The 27949-nt window shown below is 45.2% G+C and overlaps 1 protein-coding gene across 2 annotated transcripts in view; it reads left to right on the top strand.

The window, feature by feature from the left end:
- CUL2 (cullin 2) overlaps positions 1 to 27949 on the top strand; it is a 156749-nt gene that overhangs the window by 98666 nt on the left and 30134 nt on the right. For both annotated transcript variants that reach the window (XM_040434290.1, XM_040434291.1), the window contains exons 12-18: positions 617 to 676; positions 2384 to 2512; positions 5692 to 5778; positions 15922 to 16074; positions 24463 to 24540; positions 26205 to 26271; positions 26613 to 26815. In XM_040434290.1, coding sequence (XP_040290224.1) covers positions 617 to 676; positions 2384 to 2512; positions 5692 to 5778; positions 15922 to 16074; positions 24463 to 24540; positions 26205 to 26271; positions 26613 to 26815 — 777 coding nt within the window. The remainder of the gene's footprint in view (positions 1 to 616; positions 677 to 2383; positions 2513 to 5691; positions 5779 to 15921; positions 16075 to 24462; positions 24541 to 26204; positions 26272 to 26612; positions 26816 to 27949) is intronic.

Here is a 27949-nt window from a genome sequence, read left to right as displayed (position 1 = left end):
TTTGTTTGACCCGGTGATGATCCAGGTGAGTTGCGCAACGTGGTTCTTGGTCCGCTTTTGTCTACTCCCTCCTTGCCCTATCGATCTGATAAATATGGACCCTGAGCAAAAAAGGCTTCAGCCTCCGAGGCAGATTCAAATGTCTTGAATGATCCATCTGCACATCTGATGCGCAGCACTGCCGGGTACAATAGTTGAAATCGGATATTGCGCTGAAACAAAAAAGGACAAACCCTGCTGAAACCTCGTCTCTTTTTTTGTCACTACTGCAGAGTAGTCGTTGAACAGCATGATTTTATGACCTTGGTAAGTCAGCGGTTCTTTGTGAGCCCGATAGGCTCGTATGATGTTCTCTTTGGCTGTGAAAGCTAGGTACTTCATGATGACCTGCCTCGCTCTTGGGGACCTCTCCATGTTCTCTCTAGGTCCATCTGCAGCGTTTAAACTAGGTCCCAGTCTATGCGCTAGTTCCACTTTTCGTGGTATTGACAGTCCAGTTCTTCTAGCAAGGGGCTGTATTTTAGGCCGTCGTAAAATGGCAGGAAAAGCTGCTCGGCGGATCGAGCGTCCTGAGCAGATGATTTGTCGTTAATATTGAGCTTTTTTTTTTTTATAGGCTCTTACATGTGTGGTGAACTATAGAGAGCCTAAGTCGGTCTGCAAAGCTCCTGAATTGGTGAGTGATCTTTAATGTAGCATTACATGTGCCCATTGAAATGAATGATTAACCCCTTCAACCACCGTGACTTACCCGTATGTAATGTATGCAGCGGGCTGCTGCAGTGAGCCTTCTCCATACGTGGCGGGTGCCGGCTGTATCATACAGCAGGCTCCCAATGAAGGGGAACACCGATCCCACCAAACCCCGTCATGTAACTCCTCAGGTGCGGCGATTAACACTGTTCACGGCACCTGTGGGGTAAGACAGAGGGATGCGCCTCCCTCTACTTTCCGACTGAGCCCCCACAGTGAAATTGCAGGGCTCCGATCGGTTACCATGGCAGCCAGGACGCATTTGAAGCCTTGCAGGCCTGCCATGGTAAGCTCCCTGCTGTTGTATCCACAAAGCACAGCTCAGCAGGGAGTGTGTGAATAATCCTATTCACCCAATAGATCTCTATTAGGTTGAATAGACTCCAAAAATGTCTGAACTGGTAAAATATTTTTTTATTCTTGTGAATGCCATGATGGAAAAAAATGAAAACCATGATTCACCTTTTTTTTTTTTTGTCTTTTGTCCACAAAATGCGGACACGTGGTTCTGTTATTTGTGGACCGCAAAACAGAAAGGATTACACACGGTCGTGTGAATGTACCCTAAGGCTCCATTCACACATCCGCAAATGGGTCCGCATCCGTTCCACACCCATTCATTTTCTATGGGGACAGAATGGATGCGGACAGCACACAGTGTGCTGTCAGCATCCGCATTTGCGGAGCGCGGCCCTGATCTTCAGGTCCGCAGCTCCGCAAAAGATAGAGCATGTCCTATTCTTGTCCGCAGCTTGCGGACAAGAATAGGCATTTCTATAGGGGTGCCGGGCGGGTGTGTTGCGGATCCGCAATTTGCGGGTCTGCAACACACCATGGACGTGTGAATGGAGCCTAATAGTGATCAAAAAGTCGTATGTACCACAAAAATTGTACCAATAAAAACGACGGTTTGTTCCGCAAAAAACATGCCATCTTATAGCTTGGTTGTGACTGTCAGAAAATGGTGATGCAATGAAAATAGTTTTTTTTTAAAGTTTGGCATTGAGCCACAGAATAAGGACCTCATGTCATTTTTGGCGAACAGTGACCGCTGTTCACATCCCGAGAGATGGCCGAGATAGAACTACAACACGCTGCGGTTTTTGTCTTGCCGCCTCTAGGCATGTTTGCCGTGCTGTGGCCGGACCTCCAGCCCGCCCCCATTATAGTGAATGGAGCTGGAGCGGACTTCCAGCGGCACGGTGGACTTGCGGTAGCACGGATCCGGCAGGCTGGTCCCGTGCCTGAACAGCCTGCCGGAAAAGGCTACAGCAAGTGTGAAGGTAGCCTTATCTCGCAAAAAATAAGCCCTCATATGACTATATAAACTGAAAATTAAAAAAGTTATGGCTATTGGAACGTGGAAAGGAAAAAATGAAAATGCAAAACCAAAAATGCGTTTTGCTCATTCATCGTGTAATCGGCAGTGCATTTACACCTCCAGATCGTCGCTAACGAGCGTTACTAGTAACACTCGTTAGCGGTTTGTCAGCCCGTGTAAAGGGCCCTTAATATACATTATAGATTATATATCAACGAGAAGATTAATAGATTTTTTTTGATAGTCGAAGCAGCTGTAGTGTGAGTTGTGTAACGTTTTGTGTCATCCATGTCTCCATGATCCTCACAGCTGGCCAAATATTGTGATAACATGCTGAAAAAATCGGCCAAGGGAATGACTGAGAATGAGGTGGAAGACAAGCTAACAAGTTTTATTACCGTCTTCAAGTACATAGATGATAAAGATGTTTTCCAGAAGGTATGTTTTATATCGAGAACATTGTCTGCTCAACTTGACCCCTCATCTTTAGATAGTACTCCAGTAGTGATGCCGGGAGGTATGTCGTTTTATACATACAGTATATAAAGGTGGATGGTTGTGGATTAGTAAAGCTTGGCAGGAGACTCCAAATATCTTAAAATAATGAAAAATACTATGCACACCAAATCCCGTGCCTGCCATCTTTGTTGCCAGCCCTCCATCTGCACTTATTCACTTCACTGCTGCAATGGGGCTCAGTCTCTCCATCACGTGGAAGTCTCAACCTAAAGCTGTGCAGTGGCTGAGTTTGGGGTGGCCCAACGCTACGATGGGTCGTCGTCCCCCCCCCGGACACCATTGAGGTGTCACCACGTGTTGCTGCTCTCCGGAAGGGATGGTAAGGCGTGGTGCACCCCAATAGGAAATAAGTCCAGAGAGTTACGGTCTGCAGTAAACCAGGGTGCTTCTTTACTGGAGGAATTCAGGTACAAAACAATATAGGCGAGGCATAGGGCTGGCTTCTCCAGTCTCCCCCCTGGCAGACGAAGGGTCTGTTGCTGAGGAAAGGCCTGAGATAGCTGTCCCTCTCTCTCTTCAGAAGGCTGGTACCCTGGTCCAAGGCTGGTGATCCAGGGTCTGTGGCAGCGTCTTCTTTTGGTCACTCAGTACACCGTGTGCTGTCCCCATCAGTATGTCCGTTCCGTAGCCCCGCAAAAAAAATAGAACATGTCCTATTCTTGTCTGTTTTAGGCATTGTTACAATGGATCCGCAAAAAAAAAAAAATCGGATGGCATACGGATGTCATCCGTTTTTTTGGCGGACCGCAAAACACATACGGTCGTGTTCATGTAGCCTTAACAACATGGCTAAAACCAGACATTTAAAAGGTTAGACTGTCTTCTTTTGGTGGTAAACAAGTCTGGGGTTTTCCCTCCAAAACAGGGTCTTCTTTAAACCCTATGGCAGCTGTGGAAAATTGCCAGCTTCTCAATCAAAGTTCTAACAGTCTCTCAGTATTCATTAACCCTTTCCACAGAGCCATGTAAATACAGTGATAATTAACAGGATATATATCACAACATATAAAATGCAGGTACACAGTATTAAACAGTATAAGTTAACCCTTTCAAGAGAAATAAAGTAAGAAGTTTTAACTTTGCACAGGGGATATAGGCAAATGTCAACGTACTCCCTGCTCTAGGGCGCTACAGCTGCTCTACAGGATTAGAAAGACATCACTGCTTACTTTCTAAAACAGCGCCACACCTGTCTCCAGGGTTGCGTCTGGTATTGCAGTTGAGCTCTTTTGAAGGTAATAGAGAAGTACTGCAATGCCACAGCCATCCTGTGGACAGTTGTGCTGTTTTTGGAGAGATGGAGCCATATTGTTCTAGTTCAGTACAACCCGTATAACAGTCTTGGCAGATCAGCTGCTCTCATTTATTGGGATGTGTGTATACGGCCACTATGACCCTATATCCGGTCTATAAACGCACATTGACAGTCCAACGAGCAGAGTTTGGGTGGCAGAGAGCTTTCCATTGGTCACCTTGTACTGTACACGGCAAACTAAGAATACGTAAGTGTCATGCGGTTATTATCCTCGTCATCATAATGTCAAGGTGAAAAGTTTCTTGTTCCTGCCAGTTAATCCCACAGCTCTGGGCACACGCTGAGACAGATTTACTAATCCTACAGATGGCATAACCTTAGACCGGCGGTCTAGACCTGCACCAGATTTCTCACCGGGCTCAGGCTGGATAATAATCTGCTCTTTACCAACTAAGCTCTTTACCAACTATTGGTTGACTTAGGGTGTATTCACACAACCATGGGACTGCTGTGCCTGTTTTGCCAACCACGGATCCACAAAACACAAGCATCAGCCGTGTGCGGACCCATTTGACTTGCATCACAAGATGCGGCCGAAGATAGGACATGTCTTGTCTTTTGCATCACGGACCCAAAAGCATGCGGAAACACACAGAAACCCTTCCGTGTGTTTTCGGGTCCATGCCTCTGCAGCGCAAAAGATACAACATGCAGCATCTTGCAGTTCGCGGACCCATTAAAGTCAATGGGTATGCATCGCGAGTCAGAGCGCACACAGCTGGTGCCTGTGCTTTGTAGATCCGTGGTTTGTGGACCGCAAAACGGTTACGGCTGCCCCATAGTCATGTGAATGTACCCTTAGTTTGAGACACTTTTTACACTAGTGTTGTGCTGCATTGCATATTAAGTCACTCTCCTTTCCTGTAAAGCCACACCTTTTCTTTAATTTCTTTAAAGGTGTTGTCCGGGTTCAGAGCTGAACTCGGAAATGTCTCCGTTTTCACCCAGGCAGGCGCTCCGAGAGGACCATTTTATGCTCCGATGCTCTCCCTTGCTCTGCGCAGTATCGCTCATGGCAAAGGCTTTTTTGTTTGCTCATTTACACTGCTAGGAAAACGCTTCCACCTTGCAGTGTTGCCGGTGACATCACCGGCACTGATGAGCAGGCTTTAGCGCTGCCCTAGCCTTTTCACAGGCTAGGGCAGCGCTAAAGCCCACCCATTAGTGCCGGTGATGTCACCGGGCTCACTGCTAGACGGAAGCCTCTGCCTAGCTTTCCCCATGGAGAGCCCGGTACATCACCGGATCTCCCAAAAAAAACGCTTACCCTGAGCGATTCAGCGCAGGTCAAGGGAGAGTATCGGATCATGAAATGCTCATATCTGAGGGGCTGAGTAGGGGAAAATGGGGATATGTCCAGGCTAAGCTTTTAACCCGGACAACCCCTTTAAGTTTATACTAATGATCGTGGACTGATGGACGAATCATTATTTTTCTGACATTGACCCTTATGAACTAAAGGATCATGCTTCATCACATGATGAATGGGGAGAGGCAGACCCCAACTTACTAGAATGTGTATGTTAGTGGGGGATCAGGGCTGATACCTGTGCTCCATATGATCGTTCATCTTATGTCTTGTATCCTCCTGCCCTGGGTTACACAGTGAGCACATGTTCTGGAATTCCAAGTCGGTCACCCATGGGCAGTGTAAGGAGGGAAGCCTGGACCAGAACATTACATTCCAGTTACTAAGAGGTCTTTTATCTCCTCCATCTACCCGATGGTGATGACTGACTTCTTGTGCGGTGTAATAACCCTTTTCTTTCTGGTATTTTTTTAGTTCTACGCTAGAATGCTGGCAAAACGACTAATTCATGGGTTATCCATGTCAATGGACTCAGAAGAAACTATGATCAATAAACTAAAGGTAATGTAAGATTTGATCGGTTTAGGCACAAAGTATGTACAAAAAAGACTCCTGTTTGTACGTACCATTTTCACATATATATATATTTATTTTTGTATATTTTTATACTCCTTTAAACAGATCCAATTTTATAACAAAAGTGTCTGAGTTTAAAGTCAACATCCACCTCTTAATATAATTTTACATTGAAATTCTGTGCTAATATATATTTTTTTTAAATATATTTTTATAGTGATCATTTTGCTAAGCCCCAAAGCCCCGACTTAGTTCTAGAGATAAATGATAGCATTCAGTGTGGTGTAAGCATTCAGTGTGGTGTAGCCACCACTAGGGGGAGTTTTCTTCTATGTTGTTGATTGCAGTGTGCAGTAAACTCTTAGGCTGGGTTCAGACCTGAGCGTCTTTGATATGCGCGTTTTTGACGCGCGTTTTTGACGAGCGTTTTTTGCAATTGTAAACGCGTGTTTGACGCGCGTTTGTGTGATTGACTGCAATGTCCTATGGCCACAAACGCGCGTCAAAACGCCCCAAAGAAGCTCAAGTACTTGTTTGAGCGTAGGGCGTTTTACAGCGCGTTTTTCAGCGCTGTAAAACGCTCAAGTGAGAACCAGGGCCATAGGGAAGCATTGGTTTTCATGTGTTGAGCGTTTTACAGCGCGTTTGAACGCGCTGTAAAACGCTCAAGTGTGAACCCAGCCTTAGGCTCCCCCTAATGGCTGCTGCCAACATTTTTCACACTCTAGGTCTATGCAGAGAATTTGGAACGGTTATCAAAAAAATTATCGCCATAAACTTATATTAAGAAGAGTCTGAACCCATTTAGATAATAAATAAAAATATGTTCAAGGGTGGTCATTCACATTTGAGTAGAGCATTCGCACAATGAAACCAACCAGAACTGTCCATTTTCAAATACCAGTCTGTGATCCAGATGAATACAATTAGCAATAGTCAGATCAGCGGCAGTGTTAGAGGTTGCTTTTTTAACTATTGATGACCTTTCCTGAGGATAGGTCATCAATATAAGATCGGCGGGGGTCCGACACCTGGCACTTCCACTGATCAGCTGTTTGAAGAGAAGACAGCACTCGTAAAAGCGCTGCTTTCTCTGCTCCGTTTACCTGCTTGTCGCAGCAAGAGATGAGCGAATTACATATTTTGAAATTGTTCACGCTTCATTTGGTGGTAAAAGCGGAATTGCGTTATGGATTCCGTTACCACGGACCATAACGCAGGGGAGTCCTCTCCTGCATAATAGAAACGGGACAGATCCGTTGAGCAGCCCTATTATGACGGAATGAATAACAGAATGCCTCTAAATTGCACTATGTCTGTGGTAACAGAATCCATAACGCAATTCTGCTTTTACCACCAAACGAAAAGTGAACGAATTTCATAACATGAAATTCGCTCATCTCTAGTCGCAGCAATTTCAGTGGTGAGTGGGTGTAATTACAAGTATGGCGTCCCTATTCACTTCTATGGGACGGCTCTGTCTGTTCAATATATGACAGAACCGTCCAATAGAAGTGAATGGGGAAGCCATACTTGTAATTACACCCACTCACCACTGCAATTGCTGAAGGCTGTGCTCGTAGGGGTGCTGTCTTCTCTTCAAACAGCTGATCGGCAGGGTTGCTAGGAGTCGGACCCCTGCCTATCTCCTATTGATGACCTATCATGGGGATTAAGAAAATGAAAATACTTAAATATTACTTTATTATAAATATATTCCCAAATACCTTTCATTAGTTAGTGTCTAGTTTTGTCTATGGAGCAATCACTAGGAGAAATAAAATGGCCGCCGTCCTACCAGTACACAGAGAACCTGTCCTAATCACACAGGAGGACAAGTTACTTCACAACACGGAGGTAAAGAGCTGCCTCATCCTCCTCTCTGCTTTGTGGTGATGGAAATGATGAGGAGACATGAAGTACAGAGAGGAGGGTGGGGGTAATGAGCAGCACTTGTATTCAGTCTCCATTACCACAGCCCCACATTACCACAGTCTGTCCTGTCCATCCGCTCTGTACTTCATGTCTCCTCTGAACTAAATTCCCCAGAAATTCAGCTAAAGTTCTTATCAGCTGTATTCAGGATCATAATCACTGACAAGTAGAGATGAGGATGAGGCAGCTCTTTACCTCAGTGTTGTGAAGTAACTTGTCCTCCTGTGTGATTAGGTGACAGGTTCTGTGTGTACTGGTCGGACAGCTGCCATTTTGTTTCCCCTGATGATTGGTCCCCCGACAAAACGAGCCATAATAAATAATGAAAGGTATTTGGAAATATATTTATTATAACTTATTTTAATTTTCTTAATTCCCGGAGAACCCTTTTAAGGTAGATTCACACTTGAGTTAAATAGATCCAACAGCCTTCCGCAATTCCCCGGACTTGGCCTAGCTGGTTACCGCCGTTCACCGCAGGACCCCATTGACTATAATGGGATTCGGATACTTTCTGGACAAATGCCAGGTTTCGGGCAAGACAAATCTCACTACATGCAATGGTTTTTGTCTGGCTGAAACCCAGAGCTGATGCTGGAAACTGGACGGATCTGCAGATGAGCGGCAGTATCGGGCTAGGCTGGATCCGGGGAACTCCAGCAGACTGTTCTCTGCTGGATCATTTCAATGGAGGTGTGAACCTACCTTTTAGTAGCAGTCTTTAGAAGACTCATATTAATGGATACCGGTCTGCATGATTTGTATTACAGAGGAGAATGCAGGCGTGTGCGCAATAATCCTATTTCTAACTACATTGCACGGATTGGACACCTTTCATGCTGGGAGCTGTTAATATTGATGCACTGGTAGATGGAGGACCCTGCTTGTGCTTATGTCCTACAGCGCCGCTCCACCTACTAGATATGTGAGCCTAGGGGACAGAGCGGGTGGGCAGCATAGACCTCGTCTGGTCTGTACAGCTTTTAGAACAATGATTATTGTACATAGCCCCGTGCTTTCATTGTATTCCCATATAATTGAGTCATTTTAAGTTAGAGGAATGATTAATCAGTGACTGACCCTTGTAAATTGCATGTTCATTTTTTTTATTTGTTATTGGATTAGGGCATACATACTATAGAGGCAAACCATGCCACTGTTAAGGGGCCCTAGAGGGGAGAGGTCCCAACCTTAGCTGGTCCCATCCCCTTTGCTGTTAGGTGGTGAGTTCTTGGCAAATATATGGGCAAGGAACTGGATCAAGACAAAAGCGTTAGACCAGCACCTCCAAACTATGTATAAAAAGGGAGCTCAGGTGGAAGCTACTGTATCTACAAGTAGCAGCACACTGGTTTATGCACAAAGACACTTGCAAACATGAATAAATGTAAACTGCATTACTGCTATACTTGATTACATTTTCCCCTTCGCCTATGACGGCAACCCTGGAGAGACCGCCTCGTCCTCCTCAAGAGAGGAAACAGGAACCAGAACCGCTTTAAAAGAGGTCCACCCCCTCTACCCCCAGTTCTGTTTCCTGTCCTAAGGGACAGGTAGGATAGGAACCGCTAAAAAGTGGAAGAGGAGCTGACTAGTTTACAGTATTGGGAGGGTTATCCTGGGCGGCATAAGCCTCCTTTAGGAGCCGCTGCAAGAGAGTGGGCCTCCTTCTCTCTCCTACCGTGGGGAGAAGCACTTCCGGGTTGTGGCAGTAGGAGGATGCTAACGCTGTAAAGACCGGAAGTGGGGGGAGCTGGCATGCGTGCCCGGAGAGAAAAGCCCAGCCAGCTCACTGCCATGCTGGTGTGGAAGAAGCTGGCAGTTCCTCCATTCTGGCTGATGCTGCTGTTTGAGCATGGAGCAGACTCCGCGCGCTGAAACCAATGATGCATCGGTACCAAGGTGGGGTAAGAGGGGTTGTACCCCGATATTTCTGCTGCATGTTACTCATGGGGGTCATCTTCTATGTTTAGGCATCTAAGGAGTCTTCTAGAAAGATCTCCAGATCTAAAGAAAAGAGTTGTGCTGTGTGTAAAAGGAAGCTACCCTCTGCTTGGGCTAAACCTCTTTGTCAAGCATGTGTGAGCAAGTTAATGGAGGAGGAAGCTCCATCTCTGATGGGAAGCATCAAGCAGATGATCCGTGAGGAGGTTAAAGAATCAGTTAGCGGTCTGCTTAAAAACCGCCCGAGTACCTCTGCAGCCGCATGTAATCCCCCCCCCCCCCCCCCACAGGGACTGTGATGTACTTTGAGGATTGGAGGAAGAGGGAGAATGGCTATCATCTAATGAGTCCTCTGTTGACGAATCCGCAGGGAAGCCGCTCTTTCATGCAGAGAACATTAACACCCTAGTCAAAGCAGTAAGAACTACCATGGGCTTAGATGACCAGAAGCCAGCTCAGGACTCTGAGGGTCTGGGCCCCAAGAGAAGGAAGGTCTTTGACGTGCATAAAAATGTTCAGGTAGTCATTGCTAAAGAGTGGTAAAACAAAACCTGATAGGAAGTTTTTTATTCTTTCCTCTGTAAGCCAACTTTCACACTGGCGTTTCTGGGTCCGCCTGGGAGATCCATTTCATGGCTCTCACAAGCGGCCCAAAACATATCAGTTCAGCCCCAATGCATTCTGAATGGATAAGGATCCGTTCAGAATGCATCAGTTTGCCTCCGTTCAGTCTCCATTCCACTCTGGAGGCGGACACCAAAATGCTGCTTGCAGCGTTTTGGTGTCCGTCTGACGAAACTGAGCCAAACAGATCCGCACACAATGTAAGTCAATGGGGACGGATCCGTTTTCACTGACACAATATGGTGCAATTGAAAACGGATCCGCCTCCCATTGACTTTCAGTGCAAGTCAAAACTGATCCGTTTGCATTATCGTGAGCAAAAAAAAATAAAAAAATAATTATATATTTTTTTTGTTCATGGTAATGCAAACGGATCCGTTCTGAACGGATCTAAGCGTTTGCATTATAGGTGCGGATCAGTCTGTGCAGATACCAGACGGATCCGCACCTAACGCAGGTGTGAAAGTAGCCTAAAATGTAAATATCCTTTTGATGAAGTTTCTGCCTCTTGGGATAGGGCCCCAAAACTTGATGCCCCTGTAACGAAGATGTCTAAAAAAAAATGCTGCACTTCCTTTTGAAGATATGGGCTCTCTTAAAGACTCGATGGACAAAAGAGCAGAAATTTATTTAAAAAAGAATTGGGAAGCCGCGGCGGCCTTTAAGCCTTCTATTGCCGCCACTTCTGTTGCTAGATCCCTAAAAGTGTGGATGGGGGAGCTGGAGGCTCACATAAAAGGGGGTACCCCTAGGGAGCTGTTAATATCCTCTTTCTCTACTATATATAATGCTCTGGATTTCCTGGCCGATGCTTTCGCTGACTAATTAAAGTTATCTGCCAGAGCTTCCGCCTTATCTAACTCTGCTCATAGAGATATTTGGTTAAAAAGCTGGAATGGGGATGCTAGTTCTAAAGCTAAGCTTTGCGCCATTCCGTGCCAAGGTGAATACTTATTTGGGCCGATCCTTAACAATTTTCTAGAAGAGGCCTCTGATAGTAAAAAGGACTTTCCCTCCAGCAGTCAGCAGCCCCCTAGGAGATCCTTCCGTCCCAGGTTTAATTAGAGAAGTTTTCAAGGGGAAAGAAAGGGCTAGACAATTTGCGGGAGCAGCTAAGAAGTCTAAGGGGTTTCTTTTTTTCCGGGTCAGATGCCTCAAAAAAGCAACCCCAATGACGTCAGGCCTCCAGTGGGGGGGTCGCCTGTCTCTCTTTTCAGGTCAGTGGCAGAGGATCTCCAACAGCTCGTGGATAAATTCTGTTATAGAAGAGGGGTTAAGGGTACTTTCACACTAGCGTTTTTCTTTTCCGGCACTGAGTTCCGTCAAAAGGGCTCAATGCTGGAAAATAACTGATCAGGTATATCCCCATGCATTCTGAATGGAGAGTAATCCGTTCAGGATGCATCAGGATGTCTTCAGTTCAGTCATTTTGACTGATCAGGCAAAAGAGAAAACTGGAGTATGCTACAGTTTTATCTCCGGCGACAAAAACTGAAGACTTGCCTGAATGCCGGATCTGTCATTTTTTTTCCATAGGAATGTATTAGTGCCGGATCCGGCATTCAAAATACCGGAATGCCGGATCAGTCCTTCCGGTCTGTGCATGCGCAGACCGAAAAAAAGGTGAAAAAAATAAATGCCGGATCCGTTTTGCCAGATGACACCGGAAAGACGGATCCAGCTTTTCAATGCATTTTATTGACTGATAAGGCATTTTTACTAATGCCATCAGTTGGCATACGACGGAACTGCTTGCCGGATCACTCTGCCGCAAGTGTGAAAGTAGCCTAAGGTTTCAAAGGTTGCCTGTAGAAAAATTTGTGATAACAGATTATCGGTCAGATCCCCCAAGACAGTCGGCCATCATCTCAGAAGTTTTTTCCCTATTAGAGAAAAAGTTGTTGGTGGAAGTTCAAAGGCAGGAGGTGACAAGGGGTTTTTACTTGACCCTTTTTCTTGTCAGAAAACCGAATGGTTCATTTCAAACAATAATAAATTTAAAATGTCTGAACTGTTATCTGGTGTTCGAGAAATTTCGGATTGAATCCATCAGGTAGGCGTTGAACAATCTCTTTCCAGACTGTTATATGGCCACGGTAGATCTGAGGGATGCGTATTATCATGTACCTATCCATCCCAGCCACCAGAGATTGAGAGTAGCAGTTCAGCTAGAAGAGCAGATCCTGCATGTTCAGTTTCGGGCCCTTCCCTTTGGACTATCTCAGGCCCCGAGGGTTTTCACAAAAGATCATTGCGGAGATGATAGCTCACGTGGGGGAGAAAGACATAGTTATCATACCCTATCTAGACTATTTTTTTTGTTGTTGCCCGGTCAAGTCAGATCCTGAGGGAACAAATTGCCTGGTTAAGGGAAGTTCTGGACAGACTAGGATGGGATATAAACCTGGAGAAGTCCAGTTTGTGTCCAAGTCAGAAGAGCAGCTTCTAAGGGATGATCCTAGATTCCAGATCTCAGAGGTGCCTGTTGCCCCTACAGAAGGCTCTTCTGATCAGGTCGAGGGTTCAGATCCTTCTTTCCCGTCAGTCACTTTCTTTAAGGGAGGCCATGTCTGTGCTGGGTCTCATGACTGCCACAATTCCAGTGGTAGAGTGGGCCCAGTTTCATTCAAGGTCCCTCCAGCTTCAAATTCTGGAAGTTTGGGATAGATGTGTCCTCTCTCTGGATGCGGGGATCTCTCTATCACCCCAGACAGTTCTTTGGGGTGTTGAATGAATCTACAGAGAGGGGTTCCATGGCGCAGGGAAGCAGTCCTTCCCTTGACTGCGGATGCCAGCCCATACGGATGGGGAGCCCATGTGGGGTCTATTCTGTTGCAAGGGAGCTGGGACGACAATTCCCAGTCTCACAATTTCAAAGAACTGAATGCAATCTGGTTAGCCTGGACACAGAGTCTCCCGATCATCAGAGGCAGAAATGTCAGAATCTACTCAGACAATATGACAGCAGTAGCCTATTATCAACAGGCAGGAAGGTACCAGAGCTCTGGGTCTGATGTCCCTCAGTCACCAAATTTTCAATCTGGCAGAAGCTTCTCTCATCTCTTTCTGCAGTACATCTAAGAGGTGCAGACAATGTAAAAGCAGATTTCCTCAGCTGTCATCATCTATGCCAGGGGGAATGGTCCCTAGACCAGGGGGTATTCAATAAGATTTCAGCCTTATGGGGTGTCCCGGAGATAGATCTTTTTGCCACCAGGTCAAACAGAAAGGTAAGGGTTTTTCCCTTTCCCCAAAGGCAGTGGACACATTTTGCTCAATCCTGGGAGAGGGGTCTTATCTATACTTTTCCCCCTCTAAAGCTGTTACCAAGAGTGCTCAGGAAGATCAAGGAAGAAAGCGCCATGGTCATAGTGATAGCTCCCTTTTGGCCAAGGAGGGTTTGGTTTTCTTGGCTCCGCAGGATGTCGATAGCCAGCCCTTGGCTTCTTCCCGAATTCCAGGGACTTCTGGCTCAGGTCCCAATCTTTCACCCAGAAGTAAAAAATCTTCACCTGACTGCCTAGCTGTTGAAAGGGAAATTTTGAGGAAAAGAGGGCTCTCTGAGGATGTTATCACCACTCTGTTGGCGAGTCGTAAGAAGGTCACTTCTAATATCTATTTGAGAGTTTGGAGGGCTTTTTTATTTATTTTTTACATATTTGCCAATAGAGGATTTGCTAGATGTTCCAGACATTCCACTTTTATTGGATTTTTTACAAGAGGGATGAAGAAAAAAAGCTTAGACCTAGCACTTTAAAAGTGCAGATTTCAGCATTAAGTGCCTTATTTGAGTTTAAGTTTAGTTGATCATCCTTGGGTTAAGAGGTTTGTGACTGCAGTATCTAAGTTATCCCCAGTCTGTAAAAATAGGGTTTCTCCCTCAGATTTAAACTTTGTGCTTTCAGCTCTGACTTCAGATCCCTTTGAGCCTATCGGTACGATTTCCCCAAAGATGCTGTCCCTTAAACTTGCGTTTCTCTTAGCCATTACCTGCGCTAGGAGAGTTGGTGAGATCGCTGCACTTTCCATTGACCAGCCTTACTTGATGATCTTAGAGGATCGGGTGGTGATTTCTCCTGATCCTTCTTTTTTACCGAAGGTCTCTTCCCATTTTCACCGTTCCCAGGAGATAGTTTTACCTCTGTGCTTCTCCAAAAAATTAGAGGGAATCAGAATTTCATTGTTTAGATGTTAGAAGGTGTATAATTCAATATCTACAGGTCACTCAGCCTTGGAGGTCCTCCTCCCGTCTGTTTCTTTTATTTCATGGTGTGAAGAAGGGCTCTGCTGCTTCTTCTCAGACCATTGCTAGGTGGATTAGACTAGCTATTTACTTAGCTTACTCTTCCAAGGGGGTTGTTCCGCCCTTGGGGTTCGGAGCTCACTACTGGATCAGTCTCCACTTCTTGGTCAGAGTGGGCCTCTCCTTCTATAGAGCAGATTTGTAGGGCTGCCACCTGGAGTTCCCCACATTAATTTTTCAGACACTATAGACTTCAGCTGCCTTCTAATGAGGGCCTAATCTCCAGGGGTGCTGTCATAGACGAAGGGGAAAAATTAGATTACACTTACCGGTAATGTTTTCTTTGAGCCTATGACAGCACCCGGTTAATTCCCGTCCCCTAATATTATTATTAATAATAATAAAATAAAAAAAACACAAATGAAGTTTTTTGTCTATGAGGTAATAGATAAAAAAAATAAAAAAATAGAGGAAAAGAGTAAGAAAGGAATGTAGAAGTGATTAGATTTATTGAAATGTTATGTTCCTTAGTTCTTGAAAAAGGACTGGGGGTAGAGGGGGTGAAACCTCTTTTAAAGCGGTTCTGGTTCCTGTTTCCTGTCCTGAGGAGGCGGTCTCTCCAGGGGTGCTGTCATAGGCTCAAAGAAAACCGATTACCGGTAAGTGTAATCTAATTTTTTGATCAAGAATATGTCGGGCCCATCTACCTGCGACAAGGTGGCTTCTAACAGATGGAACCTGCCTTGTGCATAAAGCAGTGTGCTGCTACTTATAGTCCTTGTGCTTTTGAGCTGGCTCGAGAGCCATGAAAAGGACATGTAGGAGGTAACAAAATCCTTTCAGTCGTAGGTGAAATGCAAAGTATGCTCCTCTTTTCTACATATGCCACTGTTTTAACATATTCAGACATTTTGGATTGGCATACTCTGATGATAAAGACTGTGTTAAGGCTATATTACACATCCCGATGTGGCAATCGCCTGCTCGCTAGCGGAGGAGACCGCTGTTATTACATGCAGTGATCTCCTCTGAACCATGGGGAGGAGCGATCGCTATGCCATCTCTCGTCCCCATGCAGGACGATTAGACACCACAATCTGCCGCCTGCAAAAGATAATTTTTTAACCTGTCAAAAGATTTGGATTGCAAACACTCGTTCATCGGGTAATCGGCGGCAGTATTACACTGCCAGATGATCTCTAATGAGCGTTACTACGATTGCCCGTTAGCGATTATCTGCCAAAAATCGGCAGGTGTAATACAGGCTTTAGAAGTAGCCCATAAAATGTGTGAATGTATCATTGTAACATCTGTCACTCGATAGATGTCTGATTATTGGAGGTCAGTTCTTGGTGTAACCAATCTTGTATACTATGTTACAGCAAGCGTGTGGGTATGAGTTCACCAGTAAGCTGCATCGAATGTACACGGACATGAGCGTGAGCGCGGATCTTAATAACAAGTTTAACAACTTTATCCGAAATCAAGACACAGTTGTAGATCTGGGCATCAGCTTTCAGATATATGTATTACAGGTGAGTCCTCCTTCCATTGTGTCCTATGTACGCCTCTGATACTGATCTGACCATGGCATTCCTGCTGAAGGCCAAAGCAAAGACAGCAGTCTGCAGGTATCTCATTGGGAAGGTGTAGGTCTAGCAGACTGCAAATGTAGGACTGCTGAACCTGTCAGCTGGCAACGCTCTTGTAGCCTAAATTACTTTTAGGGGTTATCCCATGAGTTATATAGTGCATGACAATCTCTTTCTAACAAATCTAGAACCGGCCCTGTACCTCACATGGATTTAGAGATCTCCCCATTCATGGCTGCAATTGCTCTGCTAGATTTATTTCAAGTTGGCAGTTCAGGGGCTGTGCCCACTCAAGGCCTTTCTTCTGCAGCTGGTGGCAGTTGAGGGATGGAACTGAGCATGTAGGTCAACCTCACTAAGCTGGACAGAGAAGTTAGAAAAAGGGCAAACAGCAGGTGGCGCTATACAGATAGATTTTATTGAATAGCTCACTGGCTATACAACATTTTTTAATTTATATGCAATTACAAAAATATTCAGATCCAGGTGCTGATGTGAAAATGCAAAATATTTTTGGTCTGACCACTCCTTTCAAAGCAAGCATTTGGAGTAATTAATGTATGTTGTAGAGGACTGCTCACAAAATTCCCGTATAAACTAATTATCAATGCGTGATCAATGACAGGAGTGGAGTATTGCTCGGATATGCCACCTATGATTCCCACCAGTCACTAAAATAAAGTGGAAGTGTTCTCCATTTGTTTGCGTCGGTTTCCTTTGGGTACTCCACTTTAGTCCCACATTCCAAAGACATACTAATAGGCAGGGGCAGATTGGCCATTCACTCCACCTGGAAGATTCCCTGTGGGCCTCTTGCCTTTTACTGTGCAGTGGGCTGGCTGTTCACACAGTTATAGTCTTTTGCAGACCACCGCCAATACTCCTCACAGACCCTCCCTGCTGTGTAGAAGATCAGCAAGCCGTGTGTGCCCGATGTCATGCTGCAGACTGCCGGCCCTGCTGCACTCTAACTATGATAGTAGATAGTGAGAGAGCGCAGCAGGGCAGGCGGCTTGCGGTATCGCACACTGGCTGCTCACACCGCAGGCCCATCCTCTCTGTCATACATGTGTCAGCGCAGCCAGGCCCACCGGCGGGGCAGTTATTATACAGTCAGGGGCCTGGCTGCAAGGAAGCAAGGGCCGGCTCCCAGCTACCACCACCGCTGTTATCAGGTGCTGGACTGCAGCAATGGCAGGACTGGAGCAAGGATTTTTGCCACCCTAGGCAAAAGCTAATTTTGCCGCCCCCCCTTGACTCCGTTTATTGACCATGCCCTTTGACCCACCTTTTTTTTGTCGCCCACCTATTTATACAGACTGTACCTTTCATTGTGGTAAGGCCACGTTTTCTCCCTCCAGCTACATACCATGTCATCCACAGATCCCCCACAAGTGTCATCCACAGATCCCCCACAAGTGTCATCCACAGATCCCCCACAAGTGTCATCCACAGATCCCCTCCCCGCCCAGCGCCGCCTCCTAGCTAATTTATTCACTTCACTTGCCTCTTCTCGCATAGGCGCACTAGCAGAGGCATCGTCGAACGAGGTGCGCTGGAAGACGGCGCTTGCACACTTCGCTCGATGATGCCTCTGCCTGTGCGAGATTACACAGAGGCAAGTGAAGTGAATGAGTTAGCTAGGGGGCCGGAGCCTCCAGCAAGAGTGCGCTCTACGCGGTGGCGTACCTTGCTTATGGGTAGTGCCGGCCCTGAGCACTGGCACACATATAATTTTACTTTGGTGAAAGGGACAGCACAATACCTTGCAGAGCTTGTTCCCCACATGAGCACACAGCCCCCCTCCTCTCTGCAGTGTGATATTCCATCATGTGTGAGGAGGGGGTGGAGCCAGAAGAGCGCGGCGGCGGCAGGAGGTAATGGAGAGGCTGTTTCTTCTGACCGCCTGTGTTACTGTGCCTCAAGTATAATGTTCAGTCCCCTCACTGGTCCTCCTACTCCACACAGCAGCACTGGCCCCCATCAGTGGCATTTCAAATTTTCCCAGCCCTCATCCCCCACATAAGATGTAATGTCTCTTGAGGTTATATCGGTGCAGGCTGATATCAGGCACATGGGATGTAAATGTCGCCAGCGGCCTTACTGTGATGTCATTATCATGTTGTCAGACCTTCTCCTATCAGTAGGCCACCAGTACCATCTGCTGTCAGGTCCTTTGACACCCAGCGGCTGGATAGAAGTCACAACAGACTAGTATTACTGAGGGCATAACTACTGGGTGGGAGCAGAAAAGGGGCATAACTACTGGGTGGCACTGGGGTATATTGAGTGGAGTAAGAGGCATGGTGTAGTGGAAATAAATTTGCCTTGGCACAAGGACACACCTGCTATTATCCCTCCTTTGGCTTTTCAGAAGTCGGGAGGTATGCTGTGTGAACCACGCCTAATAGTTTGCTGACCCCGCCCACTTGGCGTGGGCCTGCCTCCTACTATTTTGGCCCCACCTACAACACGGGGCCACTTTTATGCTTTTTTTTTTCCAGGGCCACTTTGAGTTCCCAATCTGCCCCTGCTAATAGAGGATCTAGATTGTGAGCCCCACTGGGCACAACCAGTGATCATTTCTGTACAGCACTGTGGAATATGTTGGCGCTATGTATAAAGGAAATAAATACTAGTAGAAATATGGAGTGCTGCATTGTCTCTTGTTTCTGGGTGTCTACATGGACAGCCATTATAGTCAGTGTCCAGAGAAAATTAAAGGAGTCTTCCAGCAAGATGCATTTAAAAAAAAAAAAATTGCTGGCAGAATGGGTTAAAAGAATTATGTATTACTCACCCTCACTGATGATAAGCCTCCCCCACTGCCGTACCAGTGCTCAACAGGTCCCCTCTTTTGTACATTTCCTGATCCCGGCTCGACACACAGAAAATGGTAGGAGATGCCGGCTCAGCAAATCTCTGGCCTCAGCTGTGACCCACCCCAGCCAGTGGCTGAGTAGGGATTTCCAGGACCAGGAAGTTAAGACCAGTAGGGACCCATAAAGCATTGGAGTCACAACGGCAGGAGATCAGGGAGGGTGATTAAAGGGGTATTCCGGTTAGATGAAGTTATCCCCCTATCCTTAGAATAGGAAATAACTATTCTACCTACCTACCTCTGGGACCCCCACCGATCATGAGAACGGAGGCCATGTACCCTGTGGTTCCCTCCTGAAAAGAACGAAGCGGCCAGTCACACGTGCACATGGCTGCTCTATTCATTTCTATGAGAGTTCAGGAGATGGGCAAGCCTCCCTGAACTTCACTTCTGTTATAAAAACCAAAGTTCCATCCAAGGTTTTGTCCTATCCGGCCTTCACTGATTTCTAAGGAATTCCACATTTGCATTGTATCACTTTACATAATGTGTGTATTGATGCCCCAGTTGACAACACGTTTCTGTTCCTGAACCCGGGTCACTGGGTTATTAGCAGATAGACTGCAGCACCAGTTTGGCTGCTATAATGACCTGCAACCTACATTGTCAACACCTGAACAATGCCGGCCTGTCATCACCCGTATACTTAACTAGAAAATGTCATCTGTCCTTATCAGATGCAGACTAGAGCTTGTGGAAACTCTTCCTCTAACAAAGCATCTGATGAACATTTTTTATTTTATTTTTTCATGTCTATTATTAGCAGGCATGTTCTACATAAATCCCTGTTCACACATTGCATTTCTATTGCTCAGGACTACTCAGCAGAGGTTGAAAATAAATGTCTACTTTAAGCTTTGAGCTAAAAATCTATTTTTCTTTCTTAAAAATATGAAGCCCTTTTTTCTGTACAGAGCTGAGATGCACTAGTAGCAGCCTTAGGATTTTCTCTCTTTTCAGTCTCTTTTTCTGATCTCCGACATAAACGTCAGTATACCTCAATTCTTATCTTACTGATAAGAATGTGGCCTAAAGGCTGTGTACACCTTTTAGAGGCAATTATTTTTTTTTGCATGTTACTTATTTTTGGCTAAAAATCTTTTTTTCAATTGGCCTTTATTAAAAACATTGAGCCGTTCTTTCACAAAGGGTAAACAGTTTTTCTAGCTGTGGTACTTTCACTTTGTGCCAGTCATCTAATAACCTTTATCTCTAAACTGCTGAGAGGTCATAAACACTTATTTAAGCCACATTCTTATCAGTAAGATGAGAACTGAGCTATAATGAGTGTTTATAAGGTCATAGATGAGGAGTTCATCTGCTCCTGGTCTGACTGAAAAGGGTGCTACTAGAGCGTCTCAGCCCTGTACAGAATAAAGGACGTCATATTTTTAATAAAGGCCAATTAAAAAGAAATTTTAGCTCAAAATGAGTACAATCCAATAATAAAAAAAATGTATGTGTTTATGACCTCTTAGTAATTTAGAGATAAACTTTATCAGATGATTGGCACAAAGTGAAAGTAGCAGTCACACAGCTAGAAAAACAGTTAACCCTTTGTGAGAGAACAGCTCAATATTTTTAAGAGCAACTGAAGAAAATTATTTTCAGCCCAAAATGAGTAAAATGCAATCCTAAAAAAAAAATTGCCTCCGAAGGTGGCCCTATGTTGTAGGCAGGTCCGAATTGATAAGCAGATCCCTCACAGTTAGGCCTCTTTCACACGGGCGTTGCGGGAAAATGTGCGGGTGCGTTGCGGGAACACCCGCGATTTTTCAGCGTGAGTGCAAAACATTGTAATGCGTTTTGCACTCGCGTGAGAAAAATCGCACATGTTTGGTACCCGAACCTCTTCACAGAAGTTCGGGCTTGGGATCGGTGTTCTGTAGATTGTATTATTTTCCCTTATAACATGGTTATAAGGGAAAATAATAGCATTCTGAATACAGAATGCATAGTAAAACAGCGCTGGAGGGGTTAATTTTTTTTTAAAATCATTTAACTTACCTTAGTCCAATTGATCGCGGCCCGGCATCTCCTTCTGTCCCCTTTACTGAATAGCACCTGTGGTGAGCATTAATTATAGGTCAAGGACCTTTGATGACGTCACTCCGGTCATCACATGGTACGTCACATGATCTTTTACCATGTTGATTCACCATGGTAAAAGATCATGTGACGTACCATGTGATGACCGGAGTGACATCATCAAAGGTCCTTGACCTATAATTAATGCTCACCACAGGTCCTATTCAGTAAAGGGGACAGAAGGAGATGCCGGCATCACGATCAAGTGGACTAAGGTGAGTTAAATGATTTTTTTTAACCCCTCCAGGGCTGTTTTACTATGCATTCTGTATTCAGAATGCTATTATTTTCCCTTATAACCATGTTATAAGGGAAAATAATAATGATCGGGTCTCCTAGCAACCATGCGTGAAAATCGCACCGCATCCGCACTTGCTTGCGGATGCTTGCGATTTTCACGCAACCCCATTCATTTCTATGGGGCTTGCGTTACGTGAAAAACGCACAAAGAGGAGCATGCTGCGATTTTCACGCAACGCACAAGTGATGCGTGAAAATCACCGCTCATGTGAACAGCCCCATAGAAATGAATGGGTCAGGATTCCGTGCGGATGCTGTGCGTTCACCTCCCGCAACGCATCCGCGTGGAAAACTCGCTCGTGTGAAAGGGGCCTTAGGCCAGTCCAGCAGTACCATAGTGCAGCACAAAATACCTGCCCAGAAGCTGCCCCTGTGTAGTGGCCATCAATGGCTGCCATGTTGCCTCAGTATGCAAATACAGTTGAATTCGGGAGTCAGGAGGACACCGGCAGCTGCTGGCCAGTACATAAGTACTTTACGTCCTCAGGGTTAGTTAACTCTGGAAGTGTCAGATCATTAGTTGCTTGTCTGGCGGCCATAAGGAGGAAGTGTCAGGTCATTAGTTGCTTGTCTGGCGGCCATAAGGAGGGCTCAGATGGGGCCCTGTGTATTGGCCCACCGGGAATTTTCTCTGTATGGTCTAGGACCTCCTGAATGCTCGTCACTACTGATGGTTTGCTACATGTATTCAGTGTTGACGATCCTGTGTACGTAAACGAGTGCATTAGTTATGGTAATATTTTTCTGCTATGGTCCAAACGTGTCAGGGGATAAAGGGGATGGGGGGGGGGGGGGGGGGTCTTCAAGCATAAATCTGTTTTTACTTTGTCATCCTTCTCCCTGAAGTTCTAATGTACGGCAAATAGTGATTTGGAGAAAAGTGGGGGCATAAGGTAAGGGGGTTTTGTCAGGATGGACATTTGGACATCATGGGGAAGGGGTTCCCTGCTGAGAACTACCACCTTGGCTAGACCAGACGTGCCCTGGCAAAATCAGTCTTCTGGGGTGCCACACCTGAGCTCAGCGCCCACATTTTTCGCGGATAAGACATCAGATATTTGCAAAAAACATCAGACAAGATAAACCATTACTTTTTAGCAAAGCCCTACCCTCTCAGCTCGACCTTGTTCACTTTACCACTGTTAGTTCCAGGTGTCACGGACTTTCCCGTAGCAGGTACCAGGAGATCGGAGAGACTGGCAACTCATGGGTTAAATTGACACGTTCCCTGTGGATCTTGAAGTGTCTGTGTTTTGGTGAATGGCACACCCCTTGCTTCAGGTGTTGCTTGTTGGTAAATCGCCTTTCCCATAAGTAGCCGCTTCTCACTCTTGGAGGTGCGGTTTATAGATTTTCTTCCTGCCTTCTAACTAGCTGGTCGGTTGTACTCTGTGGTGCTTCTGGAGTTGCCAGTTTTCTACTTTCAGCTAAATTTGCCTTTTCTTATTGTATTGTGTTTGTTATATTCCCTGTTGTTTGTATCTGGGCCTGAGACAGAGACTTCCATTCGTCCATCATGGGGAGGAATGGGTTGTCTCTGGTCCTAACCTCATCTCAGGGCCTTATAGGGATATAAGGGCCTAGGTATACAGCTTATGAATATTCCTACTTTCAAGGTCTATTCATATTAATAGGTAGTTAGGGCCCGGATTATGGTTGTTTAGGAGGTGACCTGTTCCTTCCCTAGTTTCCAGGTCCAGTTACTGTTCCCTTTCTTTCCTGTGTTTAGTGTGGATTCCCCCCCACCCCCACACTGATTGTGACACCAAGTGTTTGCACAAAGTCTTATAAACTGACAAAAGTGTTTGCAATAGATTGCTGAAAATGCAGAATGCTGGAAAACCAATACATTGCCATAATATTAGATATTAGATATTTGAAACCATTGGTTCTGGTGTGTCTTGTGACACACATGCACATGTAGATGGACTGGTTGCACCATGGCTAATGAAGGCGTGTAGTTCTCCGCTGCGGGCTAACCTGTTTTCAGTGTCAAATGTCATATTGACTTTCCCTATCCCTGCTGAATATAATGTGTAGAATGAGTTGGACGGCATGGAGCTGCTGGTTACGTCACTGTCTTTATACTGGAACGAGAACACAGAGGAGTGACTCACCGGTGAATTATTGATGGGAGTGAAGGCAGGTTGTACTTCCTTCATAATGGTATTTTATGTGACTGGAAAAAAAAATCACAAAAAATTGCACTGTTTGTGCTCCATCTAGCACCATCAGACCTAAATACCATATTATTTAGGATCACTAGGATATGCCATCACTTTGTGATCAGTGGGGCTCCAACCTCTGGGAAGGGTCTACAGCGTTGGTTCAGCACTGTGGCCCCTTCACTGGCTTTCCCCGCAGAGCGGTGCCCCCTGGCCCACCCAGCTGTCGGGATTCTGCTGTGCACAGTTCCCCATTTAGTGGTTGGCTGGTTTATTACTGTGAAGGAGCCACTGCACAAAACTATCACTGCAGCCCTTTTCTGCTCAAGATGGTGATAGTCCCGGAGGTCGGGTTCCCCATCTGATGGCATATCCTAGCAGCATGCCATCACTTTATGACATGGGTATGTACATTTAAAGGGTCAATGAGTTCTCAAAAAACTTTTGATATGTCAGAGGCCTATCAGAAGTTTTGATTGGTGAGAATTTGAGTGCTGGGACCCCCACGATCACTAGAAAGAAGCGGTCACGTATGGTGCGCTCTCTCTCCTCTCTGCAGAAGTAGAAAGTCTAGGGGCCCATCTTGATCCTCTGCAGCGACTAATGAGAGCGCGATGAACACTTCTATTGTCTCATTCTAACAATCGGTGGAGGTCTCAGCGCTCAGATCTCCCACCGATCAAAACTTTTGTTAAGTCTCTGACATGATTAATTTTTTTTGTTTTGTAAACCCAGCATTGTTACTGTACTGAGTAACACTAAATTTCTCATACTACTTTACTACTACTAGCTTTAAGACTAGAAGAAGCACTTACACATGCATGTGATTTGACTAGTATAATGCAGTGTAAAACAATTTACTTATAAGTTTATAATCCCTGCCTATGTATGTTTTAGGCTGGTGCTTGGCCATTGACTCAGGCTCCATCCTCCACATTTGCCATCCCTCAGGAACTGGAAAAAAGTGTTCAGATGGTGAGTGCTGGGTATTGTCCTCTATAAATTATCTGTTTTCGACCAGCAGTTTTAATTTTTTTATTTTTTATTTATTTTTTTATGGAACCCCAGCCTGCTGTACCAGTGGAAAAAAACATACTAACCTGTTCCCGGCCACTCTGTTCCAGCTCCTTTCACTGGTCTTCTAGTCCCCATCTGGAAACTTTCAGATGGATGGGGTTACATGTCCCGCTGCAGCCAATGATGGGCAGTGACCTGTCCTTAAGGCCACTTGCACATGACCGTATGGCTTTTTCAGTATTTTGTGGTCCGCAAAAAACTGATCCGCAAAAAATACAGATGACGTCCGTGTGCATTCCGTTTTTTGCGCAACGGAACAGCTGGCCCCTGATAGAACAGCACTATCCTTGTCCGTTATGCGGACAATAATAGGACGTGTTCTATCTTTGAACGGAAACGGAAGGCATACGGAGTACTTTCCGGTTTTTTTGCGGACCCGTTGAAATGAATGGTTCCGTATATGGTCCGTTTACGGAACGCAAAAAAAAAACGCAACGGAAACGGGGGGAAAAATCCTTCGTGTGCATGAGGCCTAAAGGGGTTTTCCATGATTTTTTTTAATTTTTTTTTTTAACCGATTACATATCCTCTGGATAGGCCATCAATTTCTGATTGGTGGGGATCTGACATCCGGGACCCTCCGTCGGTCAGCTGTTTGAGAAGGCAGCGGCGCTCAGAGTATCTCTGCGGCCTTCTCTCAGCTTTCTCTAAGCCATAGACCACACGTTCATCATTCACGTGGCCTAGTGGCCTTCAAATGAATGGGGCTGAGCACTATACCAAGCATATCCACTGTGTACGGGGTGCTGTGCTTGGTAAACTGTGAGAAGGCACCAACGCTCACAGGATCGCCGCTGCCTTCTCAAAACAGCTGATTGGCGGGGTGTCTGACCTCCACCGATCAAATATTGATGACCTATCCAGAGGCCAGTCATTGGCTGCAGTGGGGCACGTCACCCCGTCCATCTGGATGTTTACTGATGTGAGTGTGGTTGTTTTCCACAAGTATAACAGGCTGGAGTTGAAATGAAAAAATTAAATAAACTAGAGCTGAACAACCCCTTTTAAAGGAAAATGATCTGTTAGTCTTGGACTATTATCTGTAGTAATACATGCATAGTACTGAAATCACTAATTAGTGTTTTTTCTATTTCTAACTTCTCACTTCCTGTTATAAGAGAACAGCCACATGAGCTAATAGACAGGAGGGGATCCTATTGACTTTGATGGGAGAGTTTATTGATTTATTGATGGGAGAGTCCAGGAGGGAGTAGATAACTGTGATGAGCTGTCATTGTAATCCTGCCTGTGATGATAATGCGATAACTACTGAAAAAAGTAGAAAAAGTCTCGATGTATTAGACCTAGTAGTCAATGTGAAAATTGCAGTGAAATCTGACCGCACCATGTAATATAGCAGGAGGAGCTGAGCAGATTGATAAATAGTTTTGTAGGAGAAGATTCAATAAATCCTGTAATTTTATACATTTATATCTTTTGGTGACAGGTCCTCTTTAACCTCTTTTCTTCTATTTATGGTTGAAATACTTTAGAATTCTCCGTTAGTTATTGACTTTTTTCTTACAGCGCGCCTGTGTATTAATCTACTCTGCTTTTTTCAGTTTGAATTATTTTACAACCAGCACTTCAGTGGCAGAAAGCTGACGTGGTTGCACTATCTGTGTACAGGTAAGATGTGGTGGGAGAATGTAGAATATAAAATGACTACGGTATAGTTTTCTTAATGGACGGTTCATTTGTTTAGCGGGTGGCTGTTTGTTGTTCTGAAGGTCCACCATGTTGGCTCTGTCAGGTACTGCTCCTCTGCCCCAAACTAATGGATGAAAGCTGTGCAATGAGCGCCTCAGACTGTTCTGTATGATGAACCGTAGATGTAAGGCCATCAATAATCCCAGAGAACCCCCATGAACTACTGAAGGCTTTGCACATGCACAGTATATATAATGATGTAACAGCATAGTCATGTACACAGTTGTCAGGTTTCAAGGCACATATATCTTTTTGTACAGGGGAAGTGAAAATGAACTACTTGTCTAAACCCTACGTAGCGATGGTCACCACATACCAAATGGCCGTCCTGCTTGCCTTCAACAACAGTGAATCAGTCACCTATAAGGAACTGCAAGACAGCACTCAGATGAATGAGAAAGAGCTGACCAAGACCATCAAATCTCTACTCGATGTCAAAATGATAAACCACGACTCTGACAAGGTTTGTTCTTAATGTCGTTGCAGGTCAAAGTTGAGTTTAAGTTAAAGGGAAAGTTCACTTTCATCACCCAGAGCCCTTTAGGTTTGGTGCTTGAAATGAACCTGTCAGTAGATTCTTCCTCCCCTATTTTTTTTTGTTTATTTATATTACGTACTATACAGCGCTACTATATTCCGCAGCGCTTTACAGACATTAGCATCAAGTTGTCCCCAATGGGGCTCACAATCTAAGTTCCCTATCAGTATGTCCTTGGAGTGCACGAGAAAACCAGAGAACCTGTAGGAAACCCACACAAACACGGGGAGAACATCCAAACTCCATGCATATGTTGTCCTTGGTCGGATACAAACCTAGGACCACAGTGCTGCAAAAAATAAATAAATTGAGCCACCTTAGTGCCCACCATGGAATTCTGACAAGTTCCCTCATTAAATGTAACAGTTCCCTTTGAAATATTTTCATATTGGACATATGAGCTCTCCACCTAGAGAAGCCACCTATCACCACTTAACTCCAGTGTAAAAGAAAAGTAAACAAATAAGTTAAGGTCTGTCGTGGCTCCACCTTACAACAGTATTTTCTAATATACCACAGCAGGATCAGTTTCATTTTTGACACAATATGTGCCACCACTTGAAGCCATAAAGCCCAGGTCGGACTGACCATAGACCCTACAGGGAAATTTCCTGGTGGGCCGATTCCCAAGGGGCCACCCAGGTCCTCTTCTTGGCGGATGGCCAAGTACATAAAGATGTGATGATTTCAGCATTAATTAATGCTCAAAGCATCTGGTACTTATGTACCTGGCCAGAGGTGCCCTTCCTGAACTCAACTGTATCACCGTCTTCAGCATGGTGATAGGGCAGTATTTTATGCTGCACTGTGGTATTTGGCTCGGCAGGGGCAGTATTATATGCTGCACTACAGTATTGCTGGCCCTGCCTACTTCTGTTGTCCCTGTCGACTTGTCTTACCCTGCCTTCTGTCAATTTGGACTCTCCTACAACGTGCGGACACTTTTTAATTTTTTATTTTTTTTCCAGGGCAACTTTAAAGGCTATGTACACCTTTTGGGGGCAATTTGCATTGTACTTATTTTGAGCTAAAAATAATTTTTTCATTAAGTCTTTATTA

This window comes from Bufo bufo, chromosome 5 (assembly GCF_905171765.1).
Source record: "Bufo bufo chromosome 5, aBufBuf1.1, whole genome shotgun sequence".
Taxonomy (NCBI): domain Eukaryota; kingdom Metazoa; phylum Chordata; class Amphibia; order Anura; family Bufonidae; genus Bufo; species Bufo bufo.
Note: the sequence above shows the minus strand (reverse complement) of the source record. Positions and strands in the feature narration are given on the sequence as shown.